This window comes from Rattus norvegicus, chromosome 5 (genome assembly GCF_036323735.1).
Source record: "Rattus norvegicus strain BN/NHsdMcwi chromosome 5, GRCr8, whole genome shotgun sequence".
Classification (NCBI taxonomy): domain Eukaryota; kingdom Metazoa; phylum Chordata; class Mammalia; order Rodentia; family Muridae; genus Rattus; species Rattus norvegicus.
Window position 1 is genome coordinate 79,407,772 of NC_086023.1, and position 27,078 is coordinate 79,434,849.

The 27,078-nt window shown below is 44.9% G+C and overlaps 1 protein-coding gene across 3 annotated transcripts in view; it reads left to right on the forward strand.

Moving 5' to 3' along the window:
- Kiaa1958 (KIAA1958 homolog) overlaps positions 1-25,088 on the forward strand; it is a 146,152-nt gene extending 121,064 nt beyond the window's left edge. The window contains 2 exon segments of one of the 3 annotated variants that reach the window (NM_001419541.1): positions 2,979-3,151; positions 15,631-25,088. In NM_001419541.1, the coding sequence (NP_001406470.1) occupies positions 2,979-3,151; positions 15,631-16,437 (980 nt within the window). In that variant the 3' untranslated portion in view covers positions 16,438-25,088. 3 annotated transcript variants of the gene reach the window in all.
- Positions 25,089-27,078: the final 1,990 nt, after the last annotated feature.

Here is a 27,078-nt window from a genome sequence, read left to right on the forward strand (position 1 = left end):
TGGAAGACTCTTCTAACTTTATAAATTTTCCTTGTGTTTTAGCAAGTTGTATCTTCTTGGCTTGTGTGCTTTCTACTCAAGCTCTAGGTCTACTGGCCTCGTGCTGTTCATGATCTTTCTTCTCTTTGTAAGCTCTAGTGATATTTTTCATTTCTGGTGTAAAACCCATCTTTTTCCACTTTCCCTTGCTAGTATCTAAAAATCTTGTCTTTTTAAGTTCGTCTTGGCATTTCCTCTTTACTGTAGGTCGCTGTTCCACTGCTTTCTGGTTTTGTTCCTTCTCTTAACATCACTCAGTTTAGTTCTATTTCCTTTTTGGAATAGTTGGTAGTGTTTCTTTTTGGGTCTACACAGCTGATGTTATCCGTTTCTCTGTGGCCCACAGTAGCTGCCTCCTAGATCTGGGGCATGCTGTACTGTCCTCCTCATGCAGTTTAAAATGCCTTCTTGTCCCATGAATTCTGTCTGTCCTCAGAAAGAAGATAGTATTTGTCAGATGTGTGTGTATGTTGCTTGCACATCTGTGTGTAGTATTGACTGTGTTCCCATGTCTTCATATGCGTGTGTGTGGTGCTTGCACATCTGTGTGTAGTATTGACTGTGTTCCCACGTCTTCCCAGGGCTCATCTTTGTGTAAGGATGTCCTGTGTTCCCAGTTATCCACCGGTACATATGTGGGTTTTTTTTTTTTCCTGTTTTGTGCTTTCATTGTCTTTGGGGGATCAGTGGGGGTGGGGGACCTCTGCTGTGCTTGTATATCTTGGCAAACAAGATGTTATTTGTTTTTTGTGTACTCACGTGTTCAGATTCAAATCTAGGTTATTAGGCTATCAGTAGTCACTGGTAGGAATTCAGTTTCTCTGAGGGTTCCCATTTGATGCATTTGGACAGAACCCACGTCTGCAGGTAATATTGAACTCAAGGTTGTTCTAGTGAGTTAACCACTAGGTAGTAGCAAGTGGCTGAAATTCTCATAAATAGGTTTCCCCTGATAGGGCTTGAAAGAAGGCTCAGTGTGCTCAGAGCACTGGCTGATCTTTCGGAGGACCCAGGTTTGGTTCCCAGCACCCAGATGGTGACTGTCATCCTCACTAAATTATTCTCACTGAGATTGTGTCCCTACGGTACCTGGTACCATTGGTGTCATGATCAGTGAGTGCCATCAAACTCGAGTCTAGAACTGGATCTACCAGTGACTAGCTCGTGGCGTCAGCAGCACACTTCTTGTACAGTGATGGCTCTGTGGGATACATCCGATGAGTGTATGAAGCTACCGAGATGTCTGGTGCTGTTTCCTTGTCTGTAAACAGGTGTGATAGTGTACTTGCTCACAGATCACACACCAGCTTTACAAATTGGCTTCCGTTGATGTTAATCTTATTAATGTCAAGAAAGTCCTACCAGTTTTGGAGGTGGTGAGAACATCACTCCACAGCGCTTCAGACAGTGCTCGTGCCTGCACAGTGTTGTTCACTCCTCCCAGAACCCAGATGGTAAAACAGTTCGTGCGTTCCAGGGCTGTGGCAGGATCAAGTTGTCAGAAGTGACATCAGGTTTGTGAGAAGCACAGAGATCATCACCATTGGGCACATACCTGAGGAAAGAGAAAGCAGATGTGGAAACACGGAAAAGGGAGGTTCACATGTGCAGACAACTTCTAGAAGAAAGGTTGAAATCAATGAGTGTGTTGAAGGGCTGGAGAGATGGCTCAGTGGTCAGCACTGGCTACTTTTCTAGGTGACTCAGGTTCAATTCCCAGCACACATATGGTAGCTTACAACCCCCTGTAACTCCAGTCCCAGGGAATCTGACGCCCTCTTCTGACCTCTCTGGACACTAGACATTCATGTGCTACAAAGACAGACATGCAGACAAACACCTATACATATTATTAAGTATTGATTGTATAGCACACACACACACACACACACACACACACACACACACACACACACATGTTGGTGCATGTGTGCTGCTTCTGGGTACAAGAGGATTCTGGGAGTTTGGTTCAGAGGAGACCCTCCATGGAGCCATGAAAATCAAGGCGGGTTAGAGTGAACTCCAAGACTGCACTTGCTTTATCGTCCTGCTGTCTCTCCAGGACCTGGCCAGATTGTGCTTGAATATACATTCCTCAGTGGGACACTTGGTTTTATCCTCTAGAGTGTAAGGAAAGAGCAGCTAGTGGGTATGGATTTGATTTTCTTTTGACAATTTAAACTGTCTTCTTATCTGAAGATGAGCTTACCCCTCCGTTCCTTAACACTGCTTCCATTTCACCTTCTACTCAAATTTGAAACTGGTCAGTGGTTTGTGTAATCAAGGCTTACATCAATCTACTTTCCACGAATGCCCGTGTACAGACGTGAGTGTGAGGTGTAAGTGTGTATGCATCATTACTTGGGGGAAGAGATTGAGAGCTCCATTTACTTCAAGGCTGCTCCTGATGGCGCCCAAGTAACTTGAAGCTGTGTTAACAAAGGATGAGTTTCCTTCAGTCTTCCTCCCTCCTATCTTTTTTTTTTTTTAATCTTTTCTAACTACTTCCTTTCTTCTCATCTTTTGCTACTACTGTTGGTAGAAATGCTGATTTTTCTAGTGGTAATTTTAGAATTTTCTAGTATTGACTCCATCCTATTATTGAAATGTTTGGAAGTGTGTTAGCCAATGACAAAATGATCAGGGTTAGAGATGAGGCATAGATTCTCGTACATGTAAATAGTTTTTGGAGACAGGATCTCCCTGTGTAGCCCTGGCTGACCTGGAATTCACTATGTAGACCAGGCTGGCCTTGTGGCATAGAGATCTGCCTGCCTCCTGAGTGCTGGAGTTAGAGGTGTGCCCCACCACTAGAAATGGCTAGAAATTTCACTCCTTTGCTGTCTTTATGGAGTTCTTTGTTACTTAATATCATCCCAGGATGAAACTCGCTAAAGGAGGGGATGGCACATTAATGTCTCTATTGTTTTTATTTCTAGCTTATTCTACTAAGCTCAACAAATTTCCTGTATTTAATATTAATGATGACTTGAATGGTCTGTGTACCAGTGCAGTGAGCCCAAACACCACCAAAGCCACGAGGTACGCCCTAAATGTGTGGCGCTACTGGTGCATGACCAACGGGCTCAAAGACCACACCGACATCACCAAGGTAAGGGACGCGTGAGTTCGCTAATTCTCTTGGCTAACTGCACTGAGCTTCCAGTTGCCAGCCATTGTGCTAACTGCTGTGGGGAACCTAGGTGAAGGAACATAAAATACAAAGAAAATTATCCACAGAACAAGTAGAATTTAGAGAGTTTTAATGAGTGTGTGTTTGTTAAAATATTCAGGAGAATAAATTCAGGCACATTTCGAGGGAGAGATAGGGGTTGATAGAACTAGAAGGTGAGAGGTCAGTGGAACAGATGATGTGAGAAAGAGAATGGGAAGGCAGAGCCACTTGGCCTCAGTCTGGCTGGACTAGCACATCAAGGACTCTCAGGTGACAAGCTCAGGGTCTTGGTTTTGGATTGTTTTGTTTCGTTTTGAGTTTTTTGAGACAGGGTTTCTCTGTGTAGCCCTGGGTATCCTGGGACTCACTCTATAGACCAGGCTGGTCTTAAACTCACAGAGATCCACCTGATTCTGCCTCCCAAGTGCTGGGATTAAAGGTGTGCACCACCACCACCAAGCTCGGTCTAGTAAACACTGGGAAACCACTGAAGTCTCTTGGTTTTCCGTACTGCATGATCGGATTGTGAGAGCTGTAAGTTTCTAGGGTCAGGAAGGAAGGACTACATTAGAGTTTTTCAGGCAGGAAGGAACATAATAAAAATGGTGTTTTAGAGAAAGTAATTGGGAGTTATAAACAAATTAGTTATCTAGTATCCTTAGCCCCAGTCCCTTTGTAAAATTATTTGAGATTTGTGAGTAGTGGGGGAAGATTCAAACGAAGGGAGGTTGACTAGAAAGACAATGTTCTGCCTTGAATGCATTCCTCTAAGCCAGGGTCCAGATGGGCATAGCCATCAAGTAGTTGGGATTGTGAGGTTGGAGACAGTGGCAGTGGTGAGGCAGAAGCATGGATCTGAAGGTCTCACAGCCAGAGCCCATTAGTTGAAGCCTGACAGCATGTAAGACTTCAGAGTGTGGGTGATGTCCTTAGAGATCAGTAAAGCCGAAACGGAAGCCTGGGTCTTTCCTTCTGGCAGCATGGCACATCAGATTCATTACACATGAGGACAGAAAGCACCCTGGGGTGGGGCAAAAGGAAGGAAAGGAGGGGACACTGACAGCCATTCCTTCTCGGCAAAACCGGTAATGTCAAGGAGGGACCGACAGCAAATGGCAGGTGACTGCATGACCTTTGGCTAGGGGAGGAACCTTTGGGTTCCTAAAAAAGTTCCAAGCCAGGGAGCTGGTGAGGTAGCTCATTTGTTAGTGTTCACCAGGAAGACCTGACTTGAGATCCCCAGCATCCACACAGAAAAGGCTGGTCTGGTGGCTCAGAGCTCAGTGGCTAGTCACTGAGCTGGATCGGTGAGCTCCAAGTTCAGTGAGGGACCCTGCTTCCAAAAGATGGAGGCGTAATTCAGGAAGATAGCGGATACCTACCTCTGTCCTCCACATGCATGCACTACCTCATGTGTATGTGTACACACACACACACACACACACACACACACACACACACACATCTGAGACAGGAAGATTGATTGGTTGCATGGTAAATAGCAGGCTCTGGCTGCCACCAGACACTCCTGGGGAACCCACAGGCCACTCTGAGCAGAGAAGCAGGAAGGTTAACTGTAGATCTTCACCTCTCCCTCCAGTCCTCCAGGTCCAGTCTCTTAAGTATCAGTCCCAGCTCTGTAGCAGTGGCCTGTCCTCACTCTCCCCATTCCCAGGGGGCTAAAGAGATCCTGATTGAACCCCCTGCTTTTCTGCCTCCTGTGGACTCCCTCATCCTTTCCCTAGGCCATCTCCATCCCTGAGGGTCAGCTCCCAATAGCCAGAAACAGATTTTACCTGGAAACCCAGTGGCCACACCTATCAGGATCCCAGAAGGATTTCCTACCGTCTTAGTGCATCAGAAACCATCAAAACAACCACCCCACATAGACCAGACCAGATATCAACAGCTAGAATGATAATCTTCCCAGTCCCAGATGCCTAGACCCCAGCGTAGAAATGCATAAGAGCCAGGGCAATATGTCTCCACCATGGCCCAGCAGCCCTACCAGAGCAAGCCCCGACTACTGCAACACAGCTGAAGTATAAGACAAAGACTTAAAATAGACTTTAAAATATGATAGAGCTCCTTAAAGAGGAAATTAATATCCCCTTAAAGAAATCAATGAAAGCACAAACAAACAGGAGAAGGAAATAAATCAAACGGTTCAAGACCTGAAAGTGGAAATAGAATCAATAAGAAAACCCAAACTGAGGGAAATCTGCAAGTGAGAAATTCAGGGACTAGAACAGTAACAATCAGCGGCGAGCCTCATCAACAGAATACAGGAGATGGAAGAGAGAATCCCAGGCATTAAAGGTAAAATAGAGGAAATGAATATCTCAACCTCCCTCCCCCCAAAAAAGTTACATCTAGAAAAACTAGCACAAGACATCCAGGAAATCTAGGACACTGTGAAAAGACCAAAACTAAGAATAATAGGAATAAAGGAACGAGAATATTCCCAGGTTAAAGGCACAAAAAGTATTTTCAACAAAATCGTAGAAGAAAGTTTGCCTAAAGAAGGAGATGCCTATCATGGTACAAGAAGCATAGAGAACACCAGATAGATTGGACCAAAAAAGGGAATCCCTTCAGCACATAACAATCAAAACACAAAAGGAAGAGGACAGAGAGCAGTCAGAGCTGCAAGGGGAAACAAGAAGGAATATATAAAGGCAGACTCTTAGAGTTAAACCTGACTTCTCAGTGGAGATTCTAGAAGCCAGAGGACCTGGGCAGATATTCTGTAGAGACCACAGATGCCAGCCTAGATTGCTATACCCAGCAAACTTTTCAGTCACAACAGATGGAGAAAACAAGACAGTCTACAATAAAATCCAAACTTTAGCAATATCTGTGTACAGATCCAGCCCTACAGAAGGTGCTAAAAGGAACTCCAACATAAAGAGGTGAGCTACACCTGAGAAAAAACAAGGAATACATAATCCCACACCTGCACATAAAAAGGAAGTACACCCACACACCACCATCACCACCACCACCAACAACAACAACAATATAACAGGTAACAGCAGTCATTGACTATTGATATCTCTCAACATGATGGTCTCAACTTTCCAGTAAAAAGACATACTAACAAAAATGATGTGAAACCAGGATCCATCCTTCTGTTGCATCCAAGAAACACACATTAATATGAAGGATAGAGATCATGTCAATATAAAGGGATGGAAAAAGATATCTAAGCAAATGGCCCTAAAAAGCAATCTGATGCAGCCATTTTAACATCTGACAGAATAGATTTCAACCAATACTGGTCAGCAGAGATAGGGAAGAACCCTACATACTCATCAAAGAAAAAAATCCACCCAGAGATACCAAGACATTGCAATTCTTAACATCTGTGTCCCAAACAGAAAGGCAGTCAAGCTTGTACAAGAAATACTACTTAAGCTTAAATCACATACTGACCCTCGTGCACTGATAATGGGAGACTTCAATACCCCAGTCCCACCAATAGATACACCATCCAGATAGAAACAAATGCTCGAGCTAACCGTTGTTATAAAGCAAATGGACCTCAGAGATGTTTACCTAACATTTCACTCAAACACAGAAGAATATATATACCTTCTTTTCACAACCACTTAGAACTTTCTGCAAAACTGACCACATAGACACAACGCAATTCTCAACAAAGGCAAAATAATGGGAACAACACCCTGCATCCTGTCCGACCGCCACTTACCAAAACTGACATTAGCAACAACCGAGACAACAGAAAGCTTACAAACTCACAGGGACCGAACAGCTCACCACTGAAGGGACACTGGGCCAAGACAGAAATCCAGAAAGAAATTAAAAGTTTCTAGAATTGAATGAAAGTGAATGGAATACACACCACGTCCAGACTTCTAGGACACAGGGAAGATGGTTCCAGGAGGTGAGCTCGTGGCACTAAGTGCCTACACTACAGAGAGCTCTCATACAGTAACCTGACAGCACAACCGAAAGCCCTAGAACAAGTCACACCCCAATATAGTAGATGGCAAGAAATAATGAAACCCAGGGCTGAAATCAATAAAAGAGAAACGACCGAACAAAATCAGTGAGGCAAAAATTGGTCATTTGAGAAAATAAGATTGGCAAACTTATGTCCAAATGAACTGAAAGATGGAGAGGGGATCCAAATAGAATTAGAAGTGACAAGGGGACATAACAGCAGGTGCCAAGGAAGTCCAGAGACTCCACAAGGTTGCATGGTGAAAGCTTGTGTGCTGCTAAAGGAAAACCTAAGAGAAATGGGTGAGCGAGGAACACGGAGAGACTGCTAAAATTAAGGACCATGTGAAGGGGTAGTGTGGAAACCTATTACAGTAGAAGCGTCCTAAAATATTTATACGTATGTGAAGGCAATCTAAATGAAGTCACCAAGTAATGAGGGAGACAGGGTCCTAGCTGGGCATCTCTTGGCACCACGTGAAGCCTCTAGTCCTGAGGTTACTGGCTTACAGCTGATTGAGTTTTTGTCCCTAACCAGCCCAGGCTGCTGCCAAGACTATAGGTTGTGTGCACAGACTGTCAGCAAGGCCTCATTGCTGAAGACAACACCTGACAGTGCATTGGACATGGAGAAGTTGACCTGGTGCATATATAGACTATCCCTACCTTCTAACTCGATTGGTATAGGAAGTTACTCTGCAAGACACACACACACACACACACACACACACACACACACACACACACACACACACACACACACACCAACCCAGTCACAAACCCTTTAGTCCCTTTAATGATGTCCTGCCTGTGTGCTAGTACAACAGTGGCAACAAGTGGGAGCAACCAGCTGATACCTGATTCAACTCAAGGCCCCCTCGCTCCACAAGACAGAAAAACCCTTACTGACGCTGCTTAGATGACCAAGAACCTGACCAAGAACCTTAGATAGCCCAGGGACGAGTAGATAGGGTAAGACCAAACGCTCCTGTTCTGAAACAATGATAATAACAACAAAGGTATCAATGAAATGACTCTTTACGATACTCTGCTCTGCAGAGGTAAGTGCCTGGCTTAACCATTTGCCTAGAGGCTTTCTCCTACAGCAGGTGGGGACAAGTACAGAGACCATACCCAGACACTATGAGGGAATGAGAGATCTCAGCTCCAAATGGGACATCTCCATAGCTCCCTCCCCTCGGAGATCAGGGAACCCTGCAGAGGAGAGGCAGACAGTGTACGAGCCAGAGAGGGTGCAGGACGCCATGAAAGTAAGGTCCTCCGAGTCAGCGTGAGCAGACTCAGAGCCTGGGGCAGCACACGGATCTGAACACGTCCACTGCATATGCATCATGGCTTCCAGTTTAGTGTTTTTATGGGATTCCTCAGTGGGTGAATGAGTGGGTCTCTGATTCTTGTGCCTTCCCTTGGGCTCTTTTCCTTCAGTTTGTCTTTTCCAATGTGTTATTTTTTGTTTTATTCTATTTTATTGTATTATTATCCCTTGGAAGCCCATTTGTTTTATAAAGAGACAGAAAGAGTAGATCTGGGTGTGAGGGGAGTTGGGGAGAACTGAGAGGAGCGGAAAGAGGGGAATCTATAACCAGGTTTGTTAAGCATCAGTTCAAGGCATGTAACTAGTTTAGCTGCTTCTCTCAAGTCTGTGGCTAAATGTTCAGTCACAGTGAGCCTGTGGCTATAGACTAGTAAGAGAGCTGAGTATGGCTACTTGGTCTCACAGCGTTTTCTGAGTCCATTGCCCCACAGCCTCATGAGAAAGAATAGAAATCAGTCAAGCAACAACTTAAATTTCAGTGAACTCTGAACTCTGAGGGTTTCTCCTGATTTACATATGAAAAATAATTCGTCTTGAGAAGACTTAATTTTGAGAAGAGTTCATTCTTTTACCTAATCTTCAAGTATCTTTTTAAAAATAATTTTTATTACTTGAGGATTTTATACATGAAACCACTGAAGTCTGTTCTCCCCCAGTAGGCTGTATAGAACCTTCTGGCATTCTGGAAACGACCCATCAGGGAAGAGGTTTCCTGGTCAGTCTTAAACTTACTTCTTATTTAAAGACTTGTTTGTGTTATGTATATGAGTATACTGTCACTGTCTTAGTTATGTTTCTGGTCACTGTGACCATATCCCACACAAGAAGCCACTTGAGGTAGGAAATGTTAAGGAATGGCAACAGGCAAGAAGCTTCTCGCTTACAACTGTGTGAATTCGGGGTTAGAGGAGTCCCCACCTCCTTCCCCCTTTTTCCTGTTTCTGAGCCCGTCGTCCCCTCCTGAGTGCTGGCCTCACAGATGTGCCACTACATCTGGTGTATGTGGTGCTGGGGACAGAACCCAGAGCTTCACATGCTAGGCAAGCAACTGACCTACTGAACTCCATTCCCAGCCCCCCTTCCCCCCTTTTTATTCAGTCCTAGACCCCATGATTGGAGCTGCCTACAAAGCCCTAGAAACACTGTGGCACCATGGAGTAGCTTAGTCCAGTGGAGGAGGAAGGTTAGCCACTGTGCCTCCCAGTGGCACGGTCTTGGCAGATCGCCTGCCTGCTGGCGAAGATGGTCCAATGGCTTCTGGAAGGCGGGAGCTGCAGAGTTCATGACTGGGTCTCCAACACCAGCAAGTAGCCTGGGTGGATGATGGTAGCCTGTGTGCTGACGAACATGTCAGGGAAATGACTTAGATAAGTATCAGGAGCACACACACAGATACAGATGTGCTGATGAACATGTGAGGTCAGTGACTTCATCCAAGTATCAGGAGTGCGCGCGCGCGCGCGCACACACACACACACACACACACACACAGAGAGAGAGAGAGAGAGAGAGAGAGAGAGAGAGAGAGAGAGAGAGAGAGAGAGAGAGAGAGATACAGATGTGGTGATGAACATGTGAGGTCAGTGACTTAATCCAAGTATCAGGAGCACACACACACACACAGATACAGAACATTTTTCTTGGTTTTCATAAAATAGTATACTACACACTCCAAAATTAAGTTACAATAAGGCAGTTCCAGAAGCATCTATCTACAGAGTGTATTGCTTGCACTAGAAGAAGCAGTTTATTCTGGCCTGTGCCTAAACTGGTTTGCTTATCAAATATTTCCCATTTCCAAGGTGTCCAGTCTCTTAAAAGATATTTCAAGAAGTATTTTTATTTCAACTGTTGAAAGTCAGCTTATTGTGTCGTATGAGGGAAGGCTGGCAGCAGCTTATGAACTCGGCTTCTGTCATGTAAGGATCACTGTGACTGACTAGCAGCTCTTACCTAGCAAGGCATGGTGACACACACGTGTAATCACAGCATTCTGAGCGCGGAACCACCTGGAGAAAGTGTCTGCTGCTTCTTTTTATTTTTTTTTTTTTAATTTTGTTTCTTTGACAAGGTCTTACTGTGTGGCCCTGACTAGCCTGTGCTATCTGCTATGTACACCAGGCTGGCCTTGAACTCAGAGGGAACTACCTCCACAGTGTTGGGATGAAAGGCGTGTGCCACCATAACCAATCATTTATTTGAGTTTTTAAAATTATGGTAAAGAACTATTTTTAATGTAAAATGTTGCTACTTTTTTGAAATTTCACACATAAATGTTTTATCATTTCTATCTCCTTACTGTAATTCCTCTCATGCCCCTGCAGCTCCTTCATGTTCCAACCCCATCTCAAATTCATGGCCTTTTCGATAGTGATTTTTATGATTGTTTTATTTGTGTGTGTGTTTGTGTATGAGGGTGTGTGTGTGCGTGCATGAGTATGTGTGTTTTGTGTGTTTATATTTGGAAATTCTCACAAAATGAACCCAAATTCTGTGCCTGTCTTTAGCACACGTATGTCACACACTCATACATGACCTGCTGAGTTGGTTTAGTGTTGCTTCTATGCACATGTGTGTAGGACTGAAGGAGATTAGATGACCTATCTCGGGGCTCATCCCTCTCTGTGCAGTCATTGCCTGTATTTCTCCTTCTAGGGGAGGGGTCTTGTAGGATTTCTCCCATCCACGTTGGCAAGACAACTGGTGTCACTATGCAGGTCTCCGTTAGATGACCATTTATTTGAGATTTCATGGATGCAGCTTTACTCTCCTATATAGAAGACATTACTTATCTCACAGCAGACAGACATCCTGGCCCCCTGGCTCTGAGAATCTTCCCTTGCCCTCTTCCATGATGTTCCCAGAGCCTAAAGCATAGAGATTGTATTGTAGATGTGTCACTTGGGGCTGGCGACCCCACAGGCAGATCTCCCATTGTTTTTGTGGTTGCTGGGATTTGAACTCAGGACCTCTGGAAGAGCAGCCAGTGCTCTTAACCGCTGAGCCATCTCTCCAGCCTGTTTTTGTGGATTTCTGTGATGGTCTGTATCTGCTGCAAAGAGAAGCTGTTTTGATGAGGGATGAGAGGTGTGCTTAACTGTGGCTGTAAGGATGAGTGTGTGGACTGGTTAGAGACTACACCAGTTTAGGAAAGTCACAGTAGTGGGTGCTCTGAGGGGTCTGCAACCTCACCAGCCATGGCTGTCAGCTAGGTTCACAGCGGTGGGCATAACGCTCTCCCTTGAGCTGGCGTTAGCTCCAGTTAGATACTCTCGCATAGTCACCAGAGGAAGGGCCACTGCTGCACCCTTCCAGGTACTTCCCACGATGGCCGATGCTTAAGCATACAGCTGAGTAGCATTTGCTGTGCTCACACTGTTCCGCAAGCCATCACTGTTACTCATTCCCGGGATTTTTCCCATCCTTCCAATAAAAACTCTACTCACTAAACTAATGCAGCCCTCACTTCCTCTTTGTCCCAGTCTGGCCACTCCTATCCTGCCACCTGCCTCTGTGACTCTGTTTACACTGGGCTCTGCAGATGAGTAGAATCTTCACCGTCCTTTATGAGTAACTCGTTCTCTGTGTCTGAAGTGGGAAAAGCGAGCCTTGTTTAGCATAACACTTCAAGATTTCGTTTTATGGCTGAAGAAAATATCATGTGTATGTATGTGCCTCATTTTACTATTTACTAGTGGACACTTGGGTCTTCCCCACACTTTGGTCATTATGAAAAGCACTACGGTAAAGCCGCATGTGCCATTCTGTTGTTGTTTGGGCATACGCTGTCAGTCCTTGTGGATTTAGGCTTGGACTGAGGGAATGGCAGTCCCTACATCCCGACTCACATTGGTTATCACCTCTTTTCTTCCTAATCTTAGTTATCCTACTGGGGCGGAGCACAGTTCCACGCAGTTTTAATTTCCCTGTGCCAGAGAAAAAAAGATTGGGGCTGGGCGGAGAATATCTAATGCCTTGGAGTCCCCTATTGTAGCATTCTTTAAGGTCCAGGTTTGTTCAGGTTCGACTGTTTTCCTACAACCAAAGGAACCCAGTCAGTGCTGTTTTGTTAATAAGAAAGCTGGTCTCAGGGCTGGAGAGGTTGGTGGTTAGCAGCACTGGCTGCTCTTCCTAAGCACCCAGGTTTAATTCCCAGCACCTACATGGCAGCTCACAACTGTCTGTAAATCCAAGATCTGACCCCTCACACAGGCATACATGCAGGCACACATACAAAACACCAACGTACATAAAGTAAAAATAAATAAATAAAAAGAAAGTTTATCTTATGCTTTGTACACTGCTACTCTAACCTGTATACTAATCAACTAACAGATCTAACCAGTTGTCAGGAAATGAACTTTCATGTCCTTCCTTCCTTCTCTCCTCCTTTCTTCAATTTAGCATGCCATCCTGCCCCTAACTTTGTAAGGAGAAGTCCAGTTTTCATTGTGGGTCTATTTTTATAGTTCTTGCCTACAAAATACTTTCATTTTTATTAAGTGGATTTCTTGCAACATCAGCTTAAAGTTGGGCCTAAAAAGTTTAAAGTAGATACCACAACTTTAAAATAATTTTCAGTATTTGTGAGAGTCCTGTTTTCCCCCTATCACGTCAGTGTCCAGGCATGTAATACTGACTAAGATTGGGTCATCCATACACTGTAATGGTGGCACGTGTGATGCAGTGTGACTTCGACTGTCATCTTGACTGTGACGTAACAGTCAGGCACTCAGTGTCTTACAAGGTACCATGTTGCCCGGAACTTGTGTGCACCAGAGCCACTGTGCTTGCAACACGCTCTTTAGTATTTGTTTATTGTGCTGTCTCTGTGTGCATGCACATACATACATACCATGGTGTATATGTGATGGTCAAAGGACAGCTCGTGGAAGTCAGTTCTTGCCTTCTACCTTGTTTCTAAGTCAGGGCCTCTTGTTTCTGTTGGCTAAGTCCTCTGGGCTGGCCAGCCTGGGCCCGTGCAGCCCATGCTCCAGTCTCTGCCGCCCATCTTACTGTAGAAGTGCTGGCGTCGCAGATCCATGCTGCCACACACATGGGTTCTGGCACGTGGCAGGCCTCAGGCTTGTATGAGGAGCACGTTGACCCGCTGAGCCATCACCCCAGCCATTGTGTTCTTGGTGTTATAGTAAACTGGATATACCTTATGCAGCATGAAAGGTGCCTGTAGGGTTATTGTAATACGGCTTGGCTTTTTATGATAACTATAGATGTGGGTCATAGAAGAACGGAGAGCCTTTGTGACCCCCCCCCCCATATTGTTAAACTGTTTAAATTCAAAAGAAGTGGTGGGTCAGCAGTCAAACGCTTGCCCAGCACATAGGAGGCGGCTTTGGTTTGACTCCTAGCACTACAGTGACACTGAGTAAAGTCACACAACTGTAGCGGCTTATATGCCCACATACACACATGCACGCATGCACACTAAACAAAATCATTCAGACTATAGATTTTCAAACTCATGCACATGAAGCACGGTGTCTTTCCTGTTCTTTCCTCTCGTTTTATGTTGGCCTTGTTCTGAATACTCTGACGTCCACCTCTATGCTTTTTCTCCTCCCATCTGACTGAGAGGACTTGGTTAACTTGTCTCTTCAAAGGTTGATGTCCTCCCCTTCATTCTTCATTAATTTAGATTTTTGTTTTTATTGGCTCATTTTATGACTTATGAATTTGATTTACTTTTCTATCTTTGGGAGTATATAATCAGTTTGCTTACTGAGAATAAAGTTTTCTAACAAATCATTTTAGTTTATGTTGTCAGAATATATTTAATGATACTATAATATTAATTATACAATATATATTATTATATTATATTATATTATATTATATATATTATAATAATACAATAGAGTATATTTATGTTTAATCATAGCGGAGTCAATATTTGTTTTTAAATTGAATTTTTCATAGATATTACATTTGCAAAGATTTATTTTTTTGCCAGGTGGTGGTGGCACACACCTTTAATCCCATCACTGAGCAGGGTGTGTGTGTGTGTGTGTCTGTGTGTGTACATGTGAGTGTGAGTGTGTGTCTGTGTGTGTGTGTGTGGGTGTGTACATTTGAGTGTCTGCAAAGGCCAGAAGAGGGTCTCTGATGCCTAGAACTGAAGCTACAGGTGCAAGCCCCTGCCTGACGTCTGTTCTAGGCACTGAGAACTTTTCTCTGCTTGAGTAACAAGGACACTAACCTAATTGACACCATCTCTCCAGCCCTAATTTGACTAATTTTTAATCTATAACTAATCTTGTATTTTCTTTTTGACTCTTGGGCTATCAGCAAAATGAGAAGGGCTAATGATAGTCTCTACTCAAACATTTTTATCAGAATTTCCATTTTGTCCAAAGAGTGTAGTGGAGCCTGACCTGACAGAGCAAGGCAATGTACTCTTTACCTCTTCATCTCGAACACAAAGTCAAACTCATAAACTCATAAGACTTAAGACCGATACTGAAAATGTATTGGTTATTAAGCTAGAGGTGTGTTAGGATGTAGTCAGGTAAATCCAAGGGGAAGATCATAGAGTCGGACGTTTCTGTGTGAGTAGATGAGTCAGTTCTCTTCCAGTGAAGCCCTTGCTTAGCAGTGGGTACCAAACAGTGTGGGCAGGCATCAAGGACATCAGTGTGGGGATGATTCAGAGATCAGTTACGGAATCCTTTAGAGAGGATGCCTGAACTTTGCTAAAGGAGAGGAAAACAAATGGTTTGCAAGCAAAGAGAAGAAAGGGCCTTCTATTGAGGAATGGTCAGTGTCACATTGGTAATCTGTGTCCACATATGTGCTTGAGACAAGTTTGTAAGCAGCCATTGCTGCTCACAAACCCTTAGAAACTCGTGGTCCATGTCCACCATAAGCATTTCTTGTACACTTTGAGACAGTGGCTACCTGTATATTTTACAGATGAAACCTAGATCATCCAGTTTGAAATTCACTGCTTTTCTACTACATTGCATGAAGGGTTCCATCCTCTAGAGGTCAAGAAACCATCCTCTCCATAGTACAGCCCCTAGTGAGGGTTGGGGGGAAAGGGGTCAGCTGTTCAGATGTCCTCCAATGTATAACTTCAGTGTTTGTCTCATTCGAGATCCCTGCAGTGAAGTTGAACGAGCTGCTTGAGAACTTTTATGTTACTGTCAAGAAGAGTGACGGCTCAGACTTCCTGGCTACCTCACTTCACGCCATTCGCCGCGGCCTGGACCGCATCCTGAAGAACGCTGGTGTGGGCTTTTCCATCACCAGCGGTACCTTCAGCTCCTCCACCAAGAAACTCAAGGAGAAACTGTGGGTCCTGAGTAAGGCAGGGATGTCCGGTGCCCGTTCTCGAAATATTGTCTACTTCTCCCTTTCTGATGAGGAGGAGATGTGGCAGGCAGGGTGTCTAGGAGATGACAGCCCAATTACTCTCCTGTCCACAGTGGTCAAGTACAACAGCCAGTATCTGAATATGCGGACACTGCAGGAGCATGCAGATCTGATGTATGGTGACATCGAGTTGCTCAAAGATCCACAAAACCAGCCCTACTTCGCCCGGACAGACAGTGTCAAGCGGGAGAGCCGGAGTGGTTCGACTAGAGTGTGTCATGGGAAAATCTACCATGAGCACTCCAGGGGACACAAGCAGTGTCCTTACTGCCTCCTCTACAAGTACATGTATATCCACCGACCACCCACCCAAATGGAAGCCAAGTCCCCCTTCTACCTTACAGCACGGAAGGAGGCCACCGATATGGGCAGCGTGTGGTACGAAGAGCAGCGAATGGGCTTACGCTCTCTCCGGGGAATTGTCCCAAATTTAGCCAGGAAGATCAAGCTGGAAAACTGTGAGAACTTCACCTTCGTCTCCTTCACTCAGGTCTCCAGGCGACTCGGCTCCCATAGCTGCTGCCAGTGAGCCCTCAGGGCCAGGTCACAGTCCTGCTTACTCAGTGGCCACAGCTGGGCCTCAGCAAGCAGGTTCTGAAGCCACAGAGGCTGATGTCTTCGCTCCATGATCCAGCTGGCCTCTGTTACTACAGCCGGCCATTCCTCAGACTTGAGATTCACTTTTACATAAAAGTAGATGACTGGATAATTTGGATGTTTTATCTAAATGTGAGACACCTTGTTAAATCAACACAATAGAATATAACACATTATAAAATTACTATATACAAGAGTGAAGAAATTCATTTTATCTAGTGCCTTTTTAGCACAGGTTTTCTTGGAAAAAAAAAAAAAGAAAAAGGAAAAAAATGTTTGGAGTAGTTACTTAAATATCCCAGTAGCCCGGTAGCTTTAGAATGGTATAGAATTATATATGCTTTGTTGGGTTTTTGTTTGTTTGGTTTTTGTTTTGTTTTTCCCCCCACATAGGGACCTAGAGCAGGAGAGGCAGACATAGAGAAAGCTTGCCTTCAACACCCCGTGGGTACTCTGCCAGGGCAGCTGGCTGCTCACTGAGATAAAAGATGCGTTTGCTGTGCTGTCCATAGAGGCAGTTTGGTGAAAGGAAGCTGAGCCTCTGAAAGGGTGCGTGGGAGACACTGCGTGCTGTGGATTCGGTGTATGCACCTCGAGGAGTTCTAGTTAGTGGAGGGTGGACTTGGAAAGCCCCCTGTGACCCAGATGTGAAAACCTCCTGAAGCAGAAGTGCCTGTGTCTGTCGGTTCTCCTTTGAGAACAGTTGCTGTTTGAATTTCCATTTTGTTTGCTTTGTTCTTTAATCTGCTTTTTACATCTCAAAGTTGTGTTGGCAGGCGTCCCTGGACCTGTGAGCCATGCTTGACTAGGAGAATCAACAGAGTAAGCCACAAGGAAAACACTCCCTGGGCATTGTAAGGACCCTGGGAATCCTGTAAGCTGGCAGTAGTAGTAGGGACCCTGACTTAGGCAGCCTGCCTGGAAAGCAAGCCCAGCACAGGGACACAGTTACTGGATCAGAGCGTCACGGGAGGGAGGTGATTCCTGCATTTAAAAATCATTTCACACTGATAAAAGTCAACCTGACCATGTGTTATTTAAAAAGCAGACTTTTCTAGTAACTACTGTGAATATATGTTTTTAAAAAGGAGCCCAAAGAGTGCTAATTAATAATAGTAATTTCTACTCTATTTTCTATTCCAGGAAAGACCTCTTTAATTGTACCATTATGTTCTTGTGTGTGCTTTCTAATCCAAATTAAAATTCCAATGCACATTCATATTGCACAAGTCTTTAAATTAGTTATGTCTCTTTCAAAGCATTGTTTTAGTATTTACTTAAAACCAGTTAAAGTCACTAGTCACTCAAGTATGTGACTCTTTACCAGAGAAGACTCAGCCAATGCTGCCTTAAGGTCTCATGTTGTTCCCTTTCTAGTGACTACATGTCTAGAGCTCTGTGTACTAGGTGGCTTTCCCCGGGTAGCAATAAGTTTTAGTATCTCACTCTGTGTGTAAATAACAGGATTTGATAACCAGTGTTCTCACTTGATCCCGTGTCTCGGTCTGTAGTGGTTTCCAATTGTGATTTTAGGTTTTGGTTGAGAAGAGATAGGCAAGCCAGGTGGGGCGGCGCACACTGTCAATCCCAGGACTTGGGAGGCTGAATAGGTGGATCTCTATTAAGGCCAACCTGGTTTACAGAGCTAGTACCGGGACAGCCAGGGCTACACAGAGAAACCCTGATGGGGGGGGGGGGGAGAAGAAGAGAGAGGCATAAAACATTAGTCTTCTTTGGTTTGCTAAACACCCAGAGGGTGTTTTGTTTGTGGCAAGCAGAATCATCTGTCAGTTCTGCATGGAGGGTGGAGCTGACTTGTATGGCCAAGCTGCACAGCTTGCAGCTTAAGTACGGACCCCTTCGATTTCTTTTACATAGCTTCAAAATGGCGCCATCAGGTGTGCCGGGATCTTTTCAACGTTTCCATAAGTAGCAATAACAGTAGCAATAACTGACCGGAGGCTGTTAATCTTCCTCTTATCTGTAACTTCTCAGCATCTCCTAACCTCTCTGCCTCAGCTTGCTTGCCCATCACCTCCTGGATACACTGTAACTTCTCAGAATTCAGAGGGGAACAATTCTAAAAACTCAGGGGTCAGATTTTCACTTACACCTGGCAGAATTTGAACTCTTCTGAGTTAGAAGGATCATGGGAGTAAAGAACAGGTGTGCTTCAAGGACCGCCATATGCCGTGTACACCTTTGTACTTGTACAGACGTGTGCATGTGAAACACGCTTTAAATCAATGTGTGTGTGGTCAAGCTGGGTGAACCCACTAGCATGGCAAAGGAACTCTCTGCATGGGTGGCCTTGCTTGGGAGGAAGCCAGAGAGCGTGTGGCTGAGGTTCAAATGAAGCAGTCATTCTGTCTTTCTAGTCAGCTCCATACCATCTCCACAGGAGAAGGGAGGCAGCAGCTACAGCTGTTCTCCACTCACCTCCAGGTTTCTGGGCTCCACAACTGGCGTGGTTATCAATGACTTGTCTGTTGGATCTGGATCTGGGGCAGCAGCTCAGTGGTAGAATGCTTGCCTCGTATGTGCAAGGGCTTGGGTTCAGCACTAAAGAAAGAAAGTCTTTCACTGGTTCACCTAGATGCAAGTTGCCTCTGAGCCCTGCATAAGGGAGGCAGCCATCTGTGTTCTGAGAGGACCCCTAGATCTTGGGGGAGATCATTCCACAACACCATTTGTATTGTTCTAACAGGAGCTGAGTTAGGCATGGTGGCATACACCTACAATCTCAGCACTCAGGAAACTGAGGCAGGAGGCTGGCTATGTGTTCAGGGCCAGCCTGGGATACAGAGTGAGTCTGTCCCAAAAAACTTAACCTTCATTAATTAGAGTTCTAGAGATGCTCAACCTTTCAGAGCACTGGCTGCTCTTCAGAGGACTTGTGTTCAGTTCTAGACACCCACATGGCAGTTCACAGACTGTGTCTGACACCCGATTCTGGCCCCTCCAGGCACCAGGCACGAACATAGAGCACGGGCATACATGCAGGTACAACACCCACACCAAACCATAAATAAAAGAATTGTAGCTGCTGCCTACCTAGAGCCTACAAGCCTCTCTCTGGTAACAGTCTGCCAGGTAATAGGTTATCATCCTGGTGCAGGAGATCCCACTGGACATGAAGAGGTTATCTGCACAGGAAGCTGTATTTTGGGCATGCAGTGAACTAACTTACTTACTTTCTTTCTTTCTTTCTTCCTTTCTTTCTCTCTCTCTCTTTCTTTCTTTTCTTTCTGCTCTTTCTTTTTAATTAAAAATGTTAGTAACACGTTTTACTCATTTCCTCCGTTGCTGAGATTCTGTTCCTTGTATTTCTAAACTTGGAGAGGAGACCAAACCTGTAGTGTGGTGCAGTGAGCACACCCGTGCCTGTGACTTCTACCTCCAGCACAGCCAAGCCTGATACCTCACACACACGAAAAAGCGAGAAGGAAGACCAGAGGGGTCTTCAGGGGCTAAAGTTTTTCCATTGTTTTCTGTATTTTAAAACAATACTGTATCTAACCAAAGCTGTGAAAGGAATGTTCTCTTTGGCCAAGTGGCATGGTCCCCTTTCCCTGGATTTTATTCTACTTTGTCAGCTCAGACCCATAAATGTTGTTTGAAAAAGAAAATGTGAAATTCTACTACTTTTTATACTAATTCAGTCTTATTAAAAGCATTGAGTATTTCAGCATGGTCATAGACATGCTCGTTAAGATCTGAACAAGATGGTATTTATGCGGAAATTGAAATGTCCTGGCAGATCCTAGGCGCTCCTTCACAGCTCACGCGACTCTGCTGTGGTATCACTGGGCCAGCTCATGGCCAGGGCTCACACAAGTCATATGCTAGGCTAGAATTTCTCCGTATACTAGCATGCCTTTCTGAAAATAAATTTTTTTCCTAATTTTCAAGTTTCAGAGTTTCTATAGTTAATTTGTCATCTCTAGACAACAATGCCATTTTTGTCTGTTGAAACTAACAGTGGCCATATTGTTACCACCCAAGTGAACCAAATGGTTACATCTCATGCTTTCGGGTGGCTGTCACTTACTGCTTTTATAAGACAATCGCTCTTCTAAAAAGAAGGGGAGCTTACTTTATGCATGGGTAAATATGAGTGAGAAGACCCCAAGGAAGCTGGCCGCTTTGCCCTGGACAAGCCCTGCTGCAGTCTGAGCACAGCCTGTTGTGGCGCTGTTAACAGAGAGCTGTGAGCGCAGCCTAGTGAAAATTTCAAACCCGTGTCCAGTTTAAGTAATTTCACTTCTAAACAAAAGTTAAGTCTTTGTCAAAAGAGAAACATTGTGTTACTTAAGCCTTGTTCCTGAGATGTCTCTTGTGCTTGTCTACGTGAATGAGTGGATTTAAGCTAACCGTGGTCATGCACACCTCGAATCTCAGAGCCTGGGAGCTGAGGTGGGGGATTGCAAGTTCAAGGCTAGTGAAGCCTAATGGTGGGGCACAGCTGCCCCTCCTTGCGGAGAGGCCAGGAGGAGGTTGAGGACTATCCTGGGAAATCCCGACCAGGATGTCAGCCACGTTTGACTGTTACCCACAGTAGTTTGAGCAGGTCCGGCTCTGTGCCCACCGTCCAGGAGATTTTCCTCTGTCGCTCTGCACAGTCATGTTGTTCATTTCACTCAAGGTCCTCATTGCTTATCTGGTGCAGCTGGTATGGAAATTAACCATTTCAGGAAATACTTAGGACCACTCCAACCCCAAAGAAAGAGTGTCTAATGTGTTGGTAAGTACACAGTAGCCCCATCACTACTCATACAGACTACATAGCTTCCTCCTCCCCCACAGAAATGGAATAGCTCCTAAGCCTCAGGGGCTACTCCTATATCCACCCAGTTTTCAAATGAAGACCCCAGTCAGACCTCCACTGGGAAGGATGCCCCCGAGCTGCCGCCCCCTCTCTTAACATTCACAACCGCTCTGCAGAGTGCATCTAATTATACCCATGTAGTTGTTAAGCAACCAAGACTCAGATAAGTTACTCTAACTTCCATGTTCTCATAGAGCTGGAAAAAGTTAACCAACGTCACATCTTGATTCCAAATCTAATACTCACCAAGAAATCAAAAACCTCCCTCCTTCAGGCCTACTGAAGTCCATTTAACTTTGTAAAAGTTCATTTTGGAACTTTTAGCCAGGCATGGTGGCACACACCTGCGATCCCAGCAGTTGGGAGCGGGAGGCAGGAGGATCAGGTGTTTGTCCATCCTTGGCTACATAAGCTAGCTTTGGCTACTTGAGATTCTGTCTGAAGAGATCAGTTAAGAACTAACCAGCCATGGGGCACATTGCAGAATCAGGCCTGGGAAACTAGATGACTTGTTCCTCCAGAGTATAGCTGGGGAGGTTGGGACTTAAACATTAATAGCACACTTATCTGGCTGTGAAAAAAAAATTGTGAATACTGCTTGATGCCTGTGCCCACCCCAAGATGGCTCCTCACGCAGAATAAGGCCCCCAAGCCAGAGGTGCTGAGTAGCCCCTCTAACTGATGCTACACCATGAAGGGAGGAGTCTAGAGCTCACCTTCCCTTTGCCAATACACAACCTCATCTATCTCCCTGACTGACTAGAAAGCAGAGGGGACATACAGACGCTAGTGCTCTAGAATAAACAGTCAATGACTGGGTAGCAGGAAGGCATATTTTTATGACTTCTTGTTCATTGTTGGTTTAGAGATCCAGAACACCAGGCAGTAGAAGAGTTCAGCAGTAAAGCACCCCAAGACTTCATGTAGTCACTGGCTTGAACTTACACGGTCCTCCTGCCTCAGGTTCCATGTCTGACCGAGAGCATTCTTGTATAATTGTAAGAGCATAATCTGTTTCTATGTAATGCTAAGTTATCTTACACGGTTAGGGGAGAAAGGCAGCAGAATGGGATGGAAACAAATGGATCAGAAAGAAGGACTCTTAAGGAAAGTTAAAACGGGGATGGAGATGGCTCAGTGGTTAAGAACAGTGACTGCTCTTCCAGAGGTCCTGAGTTCAAATCCCAGCAACCAGAGGATGGCTCACAACCATCTGTAATGGGATCTGATGCCCTCTTCTGGTGTCTGAAGACAGCGACACTGTACTTATATAGAATAAATAAATCTTTAAATAAAAAACAGAAAGTTAAAGCAGGAGTAGGTTGAAACCTATATGGGAAGAAAACAATACTGAGCCTTAAAAGCAGCAATTAATGTGAGGGACAAATGAGCTTTTTCTGCATAGAAAGTTTTTGATGAAGATAAAGCTTGAATTTGCTTTTCATGGAAAGACTACAGAGAAACAAGAACTTACCTGACCAAGTCTGTGTTTATAACGCATCAATGAAGGCAGGAAGCCATCTCTACGGAAACGAGCGTCTGGCTTCCACTCCTCTGCAGCACCAAGTGCTGAGAAACAGCATTTTAAAGAGAAAGGTTTGCCTTTGGAGTTTTATATGTTCATATCTAAAATATTTGTTATGATAAAGTCCAGCTACCCTGCAGCTCACAAAACCTCATCTAAAATAAATAAGTCTCTAATTTCAGTGTCTGCGGAGTGATAAACATTGGGTCATTGTCCACTAGAGGAGAGACAGGGTAGAAGTCGTACATCTGAAAATGCCCAGAGTCCTCTCCTGAATGTGCTGTTGTGTCTGAAAGTAAATTCAGTGCTGCATTGCTGAATTTTATTACTGAATAACTCATGGCACTTAGAAATAGAAAACTCGGGGTTGGGGATTTAGCTCAGTGGTAGAGCGCTTGCCTAGCAAGCTCAAGGCCCTGGGTTCGGTCCCCAGCTCCGAAAAAAAGAAAAGAAAAAAAAAAAAAAAGAAGTAGAAAACTCAGATACAACTTTTCAAGTAAAATCTATTTTAGACTTTTCCTACCAACAATTAAAACACTCTCGTGGAAAAGACCATAGTTTTCAAGCGGCCAAAGCCAGGGATTCTCCCCCACCCACTCTGTCCTGGAGTCACAGAACCTGAGCTGGGCCTGCTCACTGTGTCCTGTGTACTGCTGTGTCCTGTGTGCTGCTCTGCTCTCCCCCAAATCAGCAACAACAGGTACAGCATTTGACGGTTACCGAATGGGTATATGTCCCTTTTAAAACTAAATACATGGGAGCTGGAGAGATGGCCCAGGGGTGAAAAGCACTGACTGCTCTTGCAGGGGATGTGGGTTCAATTCCCAATACCCACATAGGAGCTCACAACTGTCTGTGACTTCAGTTCCAGGACATCTGATGCCCTCTTCTGGCCTCCACATGGTGCCAGGCATGCACACGGTGCACAGCTATTTCCTGCACACAAACATCTGTAAAATAAATTCTTAAAAAGCTGGATCAGGAGGAATGGAATGTTCTAGAGTGGAAACGTAAGTTGGATTTTAATCGCAGGAAGCTGGCCAGGGTGGTGGTGCTTTCCTAAATACCTGAAATTCTAGACGTCTGTCTGAGTTCAAGTATTGTGAAGGTGTGGGTGTAGCTCAGCGGTAGAGCACCGGCCCTAGGGTTTTTTTTTTTGTTTTTTGGTTTTTTTTTTTTTTTTGTTATGTTTGTTTGTTTTGTTTGATACAGGGTTTCACTTTGTAGTCTTGGATGACCCAGAACTAATGTAGACCAGGCTGGTTTCGAACTCATAGACATTCACCTACCTGACTCCTCCAGGTGCTGGGACTAAGTGCATGTGCCACCATGCCCAGCCAGGCCCTAGTTTTGACACCCAGCTTGGAGTGGCAGCAGGGAGCACAGTAGGAACAGAAACATGGAAGACACATTCCTTCTGGAACCCAAGTGTTAGTGTTGGCGGTAAAGCTGGGTTTTCTTGTTTTCATTTGCTTGCCCTGGGCAGACTTGAGAACAAGAGTGAGGGTGCCCTCAGCCTCCTCACTCAGCCCCCACAGCAGTGTGTGCTCCTAGCTGTCTGGCCAGGTTAAGCTCTCAACTAGAGTTTCAGTGACCTCAGATGTTTCCTTTAACTTAGCAACACAGGAGTTCTCAGATCACTTTGTGTTTGAATGAATCTGGAGTACTACAAACCCTCTCCTCAGAGACCTACAATCCCTTCCGGGTGGAGACCAGGTCTTCTCTTGCTTAGCTGTGATTGACAAGTCTGACTTTACCACTTACATAAGTAATCTGCTGTCTTAAAGTTTTAGTGTTTTCTATGTGACAGTTCCTTCTTTTGTCCCCCCCCCCTTTTTTTGTAACAAAACTGTGTTTGCAACGTTTTTTATTCTCCTGGGTGTTTTTAAACACACTAGAAAGGTCTTTCTGGCTACTGTTCATTCACTAGTCTGATTTTATTGTACCCTTTCCAACTGTTCCTCCCCTGGTGGCCACATCTGGGAACACAGGGATGTGCACCGGAGCCCGGGAGCTGCGGGCTCTGCAGCTGTCTGGTGTCTGCCTTGGAAGGTGTTCTTACCCTCTGGTCTAGTAGAATCTCTTACTAATTTGGAATGTTCAGGCTTTGTTTGTTTGTTTGTTTGTTTGTTTGTTTGTTTGTGCTTTAAGATGTTGGTTGGTTTTATTCTTGGATATGCAGCTTTACTCTTTAACCCAGATTTTAAAAATAATAAAAAATAATAATGTACATTTTATGTCTGTTTTCTTAAAGTAGCCTAGTTATTCATACACAACATGCAGCACTGGGCTTGAGCAATTTTACGGCCTGTCACATCCCTGTAAGCGGTGTCTCGCAATGCCGGCACATGAGGACTGGTCCCTTGCCCGCGTCTGACGCCCCTGGAGTCATGTTGTCCCAGCTGCTGGTCCTTTGAAAATGTTGCAGACTCAGTCCCTTGGTGTGCCCATCACATACCAGCTGCTGTTCGTGCCTTTACCTTATGTCTTACTAATGGATTTAAAGCTCTTTGAGTGTTGTTACTCTGAAGGCGTTTAGTCCTCAGAACTTCCAAGTAGAAGTCTGTCTGTTACAACAGCTAAACTCATTTCTAAGAAACAAAATTTCATGAATATTTCCAGTAGAATAGAATTTGGAGTCTTATTTAGGTTTCTGTTGCTATGGTAAATGTCACGACCGGAAGCAATTTTGGGAGGATTAGAGCTGCAGTACATCAAGAAGGGAGATGAGAACAGCAAGCAGAGGCGGGAACTGGAGCAGAGGCCATGGAGGACACTATTTACTGTTTGCTCAGCCTGCTTCTTCATAGTAGAGAGGACCATCAGCCTGTGGATGGCGTCACCCAGCGTGTGCAAGGCCCTCTCACATCCAGAAAACGGACCACAAGCTTAGGAAAAGGATGATCTCATGGGAGCATTTTCTCATTTGGTTTGCTCTTCCCAAATGACTCTAGATTGTTACTTTGACATAAAGCCAGCCAGCACATGTAATGGTAAAAAGATGAAGATCTTTTCTCAAGAATTATCGATCCTCAAACAAGTTAACTGTCTTCTCCGTGTTGCCGTGATGGTTTGAATGAGCAGTTCCTCACTTTTTCAGGCATCTGAGGACTTGGTCCCTAGTTGGTGACACTGGGTAGGCTCAGGAGATAAGACTTTACTGCAGAAAATATATCACCTGGAGCAGGCTTTGACGTCTCAAAAGCCACCCAGCATTTGCAGTGCACCGTGTTGGCTTCCTGTTGGCAGATGGAACTCTCGCTGCTGCTCCAGCCACACTTCCCCGCCATGACTGACGCACGTCCCTCTGGAACCATAAGCCAATTGAACCTGTCCTTCGAGAGTTGCCTTTGTTAAAGTGTTTTATCACAGCAATAGAAAAGTAACCGGGGTTGGGGATTTAGCTCAGTGGTAGAGCGCTTGCCTAGCAAGCGCAAGGGCCTGGGTTCAGTCCCCAGCTCCAAAAAGAAAAAAAAAAAAAAAAAAAAAAGAAAAGTAACCAAAGAGGTTGGAGAGATGGCTCAGCGGTTAAGAGCACTGACTGCTCTTCCAGAGGTCCTGAGTTCAAATCCCAGCAACCACATGGTGGCTCACAACCATCTGTAATGGGATCCGATGCCCTCTTCTGGTGTGTGTGAAGACAGCTACAGTGTACTCACATAATAAATGAATAAATCTTTAAAAGAAGTGGAAAAGTAACTAAAAACTCTACTGTGCAATAATCATCTGAACTCAAGTTTTAAAACTTTGCTATCGCCTAAGCGTGAAAATGGCTTCAGGCTGCTTGGCTGTGACTCCCTTGTCAGAGGGCTGCTCTGTCTTTGGGAAGAAGCAGGGAAGACTTTACCTAAATGGTCTGTGCTGGTTGCTTTTTGACAACTTGACACAAACATACACACGTTTGGGAAGAGGAACCTCAGTTAAGGAAACGTCCTAGGAACGTGCCACAGGCAGTGGCCCAGGAGTGTTTTCTCCACTGTGGCTGGCGTGGGTGGGTCCAGCCCACGGAGGGTGGTGCCACCCCAGGCAAGTGAGTTGTGATAAGAAAGCAGGTGGAGCAAGAGGTAAGCATCGACTTCCATGGCTTCTGCTTCCGTTCCAGCCTCGTCTCCCGCACTGCACTCCTGCCCTGGCCTCCCTCAGTGATGGCGTCTGAGCCAGGAGCTGTAGGATGAAGGACGCCTTTCCTACTCATGCTGCTTTTGGTCATGTTTCATCAC